A 5,013-nucleotide genomic window follows, 5' to 3' on the forward strand; every position below is an offset into this window, starting at 1 on the left:
TCGGGTGTTATATGAATCTGGTTATAACCTGAATAGCCATATAAGAAACAATAGTGATTATGTCTTGATAATCTTTCTAGCATTTGGTCAATGAAGGGAAGGGGAAAATGGTCTTTCTTCGTCACCGTGTTCAACTTTCTATAGTTAATGCAAACTCGCCACCATGTGGTCACACGAGTGGGGACTAGCTCATTCATTTCATTTTGAACTACAGTAATGCCAGACTTCTTGGGTACAACTTGAATGGGACTGACCCATTGGCTATCCGGAATTGGGTATAAGATACCCACATCAAGCAATTTCAAAATCTCCCCCTTAACAACATCTCTCATGTTGGGGTTAAGTCTCCTTTGCATTTCCCTAGATGGTTTAGTATTTTCTTCAAGATTTATGTGATGCATGCAAATTGTGGGACTTATACCTTTAAGGTCTGAGATGGTCCAACCTAAGGCCTCTTTATATTTTTAAGCACTTCTAAAAGTTGACTTTCCTTCTCTGTGTCTAAACATGATGCAATAATAACAGGCAAAGTCTCAGAAGGACCTAAGAAAGCATATTTCAAAGTATCAGGCAATGGTTTCAAATCAAGCTTAGGTGGTTCATCGGGAATCGGGGCAGATTCGGAATCACAGAGTGGAAGTGACTCCACTGCATTCAGCCATTTGGCAATATCCATGGGTGGCACAGATTCAAGCAAAGAGTGAACCTCACTAATGTACTTAGAGTCAAACATATCTAAGTCAAAGTTATCTAAACATCCTTGCAAAGGGTCCACGGATAAAATGTCAGGCAATGAGTCTTGAATCAGACTCTCAATCATGTTAATCTCATGCAAATCACTATCATCACAATCCATGGGTTGTTGACTAATGTTAAAAACATTGAGTTCTACGGTCATGTTACCGAAAGATAAATTCAACACTCCATTACGACAATTTATGATAGCATTGGACGTTGCCAAGAAATGACGTCCTAAAATGACAGGAATATGATCATAAGGATATTGCACCGGTTGGGTATCTAACACAATGAAGTCCACGGGAAAATAAAAAATTTCAACCTTGATCAACACATCTTCAACAATACCACGAGGGATTTTCACAGATCTGTCCGCTAACTGTAGCGTAACAGGAGTGGGTTTCAGCTCCCCAAGACCTAATTTCACATACACAGAGTATGGCAAAAGGTTCACACTTGCACCTAAGTCTATCCAAGCTATATCAATTGTATGTTTACCTATAGTGCAGGTGATAGTAGGACTACATGGGTCCTTAAACTTAGGTGGTGTTTTGTTTTGAATTATGGAACTTACCTGTTCAGTGAGAAAGGCACGCTTATGCACATGAAGCTTCCGCTTTTGTGTGCATAGATATTTCAAGAATTTAGCATATGCAGGTATCTGCTTGATTTCTTCAAGAAAAGGGATATTTATATTGACTTGTTTAAACATTTCTAACATCTCATTGTATTGGGTACTTTTCTTCTGCTGCACCAATCTTTGAGGAAATGGAGAAACATGGACATGAGATGGTGCAGGGACATTGATATCAGTGGAATTCTTAGAGTCACTATCATGCTCGGATTCCTTTTCCACAATTGGTGTTTTCTGTGGAGTCGTATGCACCGGTGAGTCTGATTTAGAATCGACTGACTGTGGTACACCTACATTGTTATCAACAACCTTACCACCATGAAGAGTGGTGACAGAATTCACATGGTCACCAGAGGACTCATTGCAAGTTGAGGTGCTTGCCTGAAATGCACTTTTCTGAACTTGTTGAGGTTGAATAGGCAGTTTACCTTTTTCTCTCTCGTTTAGTGCATCACACATTTGACCTATTTTGAGTTCTAAACTCGCAAGTATCTGGTCATTTAACTTCTGATATTGCAAAAGATTTTGATTCATTTGGTTTACACCATCATCAAAACTAGGCCTTTTCTCAACAGGGTATTGTGTGTGTTTGTACTTGGGGGTTTCTAGGATATGAATATCCTTGGTTATTACTCATTGTACCCCCTTGTACAGGCCCTTTGGACCATGAGAAATTAGGGTGATTCCTCCACCCTGGGTTGTAGGTTTGAGAATAAGGATTGTTCTCTTGCTTATGATACAAAGCATTGGCCTGTTCTAGTCTAGACTCTTGAAATGCATGTAGGTCTGGACAAGTATCCACTAGGTGGTCTGAACCATGACATGCCGCACAAGTGGCTATCTCAATTTGGTCACGGAGAGTAGGGGCAGTAGTTTTCACATTCTTCTACAGCTCTAGCGCTTCTACTCTCCTATCCAAGGATGCAACATTTGTTTTTTCTTCAAAATCAGACTCGATTCTATGGACATTAGCTACAGGGCTGGTCTTTTTTGGCTCATGGATGGACTCCCATTGCTGAGTCTTCTCAGCGACTTTGATTAAGAAAGTCCAAGCCTCATCAACACTTTTGTCAATAAATAAACCATTGCACATTGACTCAACTATGGTTCTGGTGGTAACATCTAGACCTTCATACAAAATTTGCACAAGTCTCCATTTTTCAAAACCATGGTGAGGACATTGGAGAAGTAATTCATTAAATCTCTCCAGATATTTGGCCAAGGTCTCACCTTCTAATTGCACAAAACCATTCAGACTTTGACGAATTGTCGCAGTCTTATGGTTAGGGAAAAACTTTTTGAAAAATTCTTTTGTAAGGTCTTCCCGTATTCTAATGGACTGTGGTTATAAGGCATGCAGCCAGGACTTGGCTTTTTCTTTCAAAGAGAAAGGAAACAGACTCAGTTTGAGGGACTCTTCCGGCATTTGGTTAAAACGCAGAGTCCCACAAATATCTTCAAAATTTCTAACATGGTGGTAGGGGTTTTCAGCATCAACCCCTCTAAACACAGGGAGCATGTGAATGGTACTTGCCTTAAGTTCAAACTGTCCAGCATCAGCTGGTAGAATGATGCATGAGGGCTGGCTTGCCCTTGTTGGGTACATGTAGTCCTTGAGACTAGTTCAGTTCCTCACTCATTGTCTCAGATTGGTCGGGACTGTCTACTTCAGAACTGGGTATGTCAACAATATCTTCTTGGCTAATTATAACTAGTCGATTGGTTTGGTCTCTAAAGGACACAATCATAGCCTAGATAGCACATTCATCATGTTATAACACCCAGACAAACAAGCAAATTGCAATACAGGGAAACACAAAGCTTTCGAGAATCGACAGCTAGAACTAGGATAAATGCACGCAGAACTATTATGTTGTACTGAACAGTCAAGATGCAATTGCGCAACTCAGTGAATTAATGACGATGACAGTTACTTCCAGGGGTGAACACACACACACAGGTTATGTCGAAATTAAGAGATGCACAGAAAATGTCCAATTTTAGCAAAAAAAAATGCTATTCTAACTTCACAGATGCGCAAACTCAAGATGCAGCACTAGTTTCAGCAGGCATACATGGCAGTCATTAACAGTTCATAGATGATAAGTTTCGAGTACGATACCGCCGGTATAAACCGGGTTTAGGCACAACAAACAGGTTGTTTCGCTGCTCCTCTTTCTCTCCTTTTCTTTGACTTGTGCAGCACCACAGTACCTGGTTACTCAAAATAGAATTTCAGTTCCCAGAATTGTGCAGCTTAAAGCAAAGAAGTTATTGTTGATACTGGCATACACAACTCACATATGCAATTTTATGATAAGCTTCAAAGGAGAAGTTACAGTTTAATGCTTACAACCACTGAAACAATCTGAATGGAATGGGAAGTTACATAACCAATGGTGGAATGACATATAAACTAAGAAAATTAACAGCAGTTGAAAGATGGAGTACTGAGAATCAAAAGCTACAACATGTGATGACAGTATGAGATGCAGGTAAGAATATGATCTATACCACTGAGACAAGACTGTCAAAAAAAAAAAAGAAAAAAAAAATTAAAGTATACACAGACTCCTAGATGACTAACTTACCGATGTGTACTTACAGATGGTAATATTGTATTCTAAGAAAGCTAAAACAGCAGAAACTTAACAAGTTTACAACCTAAGCTATAAATAGAACTAGTTGCAGATGCTATTAAACTACAACATGAGATACAGGTGGAGCTAAAACAGGATGCAGATATGTAACATATGAGGATTTACAAATGGCTAAATATTATGAACTTAAGAAATAAAAAAACTACTGAAACAAATTTAGGATACAACTTATGATAACAACAGGCTTAATATGGAACAAGTTATACTAAGTTACACTAGAAGATAATGATGCAGAGTTGCTTAATGCTACATCTAACTACAGCTAACTAAGTTACACAGATGATGGGGATAACTAAATAAAACTAAGGATAGATAAACTGCAAAGTGTAATGACAGATTATTTAAACTATGCAGGATATATGATAACGAAAAAAAGAAGATAAACAGATTATACTAACAATCTAAACACATATATACAAGATTATATGAAAAATAGTAAGGTAAAGATGGAAAACTTCAGCTACACCGTTACCGAGTCCCCGGCAGCGGCGCCAAAAACTTGGTAGGTCGGGAAACAAGCCTACAATTAGAACTGCAAGTGCACAGTGTCAATTGTGTAAGGTGCAAATACAGGTCGATCCCACAGAGACTTGGAGGGTGTAAAGTTGAAATTAAAGTCTTCCTATACTGATTCGAACAAGAGTAACAAAACGATTTTTGGTTGTGTCGATACGACAAAGGTGTTTGATAGTAACAGAAATGGTAACGCAAGATGCAAAGCAAGATGTAAATAAGGCAATTGATGATGAGGGTACTAGGGCAGTTGAATCCACCACTAACTTATACTAATTACTTTCCTAATGATACTAACCTTGTCCTTATATCTGATAACAGGGGAGATGTCAATCTTCTGTATATCCAAGGTGACTATAATGTGAATAATCCAATCGCAACTAAGATATCTTCCCTTAGCATTAACTGTCTGTTTAAGGCACAACTAATCAAAAGGTCAATATATGTGATGAAGCATGACTGCAGTTC

At 38.6% G+C, this 5,013-nt stretch overlaps 1 protein-coding gene across 1 annotated transcript; it reads right to left on the minus strand.

Annotated features, from left to right (window-relative positions):
- Positions 1-445: 445 nt before the first annotated feature.
- On the minus strand, positions 446-1,831 carry LOC113295105. The gene has a single exon (XM_026543458.1). It carries the CDS (start codon positions 1,829-1,831, stop codon positions 446-448), a length of 1,386 nt encoding a protein of 461 aa, XP_026399243.1.
- Positions 1,832-5,013: the final 3,182 nt, after the last annotated feature.

This window comes from Papaver somniferum, chromosome 7 (assembly GCF_003573695.1).
Source record: "Papaver somniferum cultivar HN1 chromosome 7, ASM357369v1, whole genome shotgun sequence".
Lineage (NCBI taxonomy): Eukaryota > Viridiplantae > Streptophyta > Magnoliopsida > Ranunculales > Papaveraceae > Papaver > Papaver somniferum.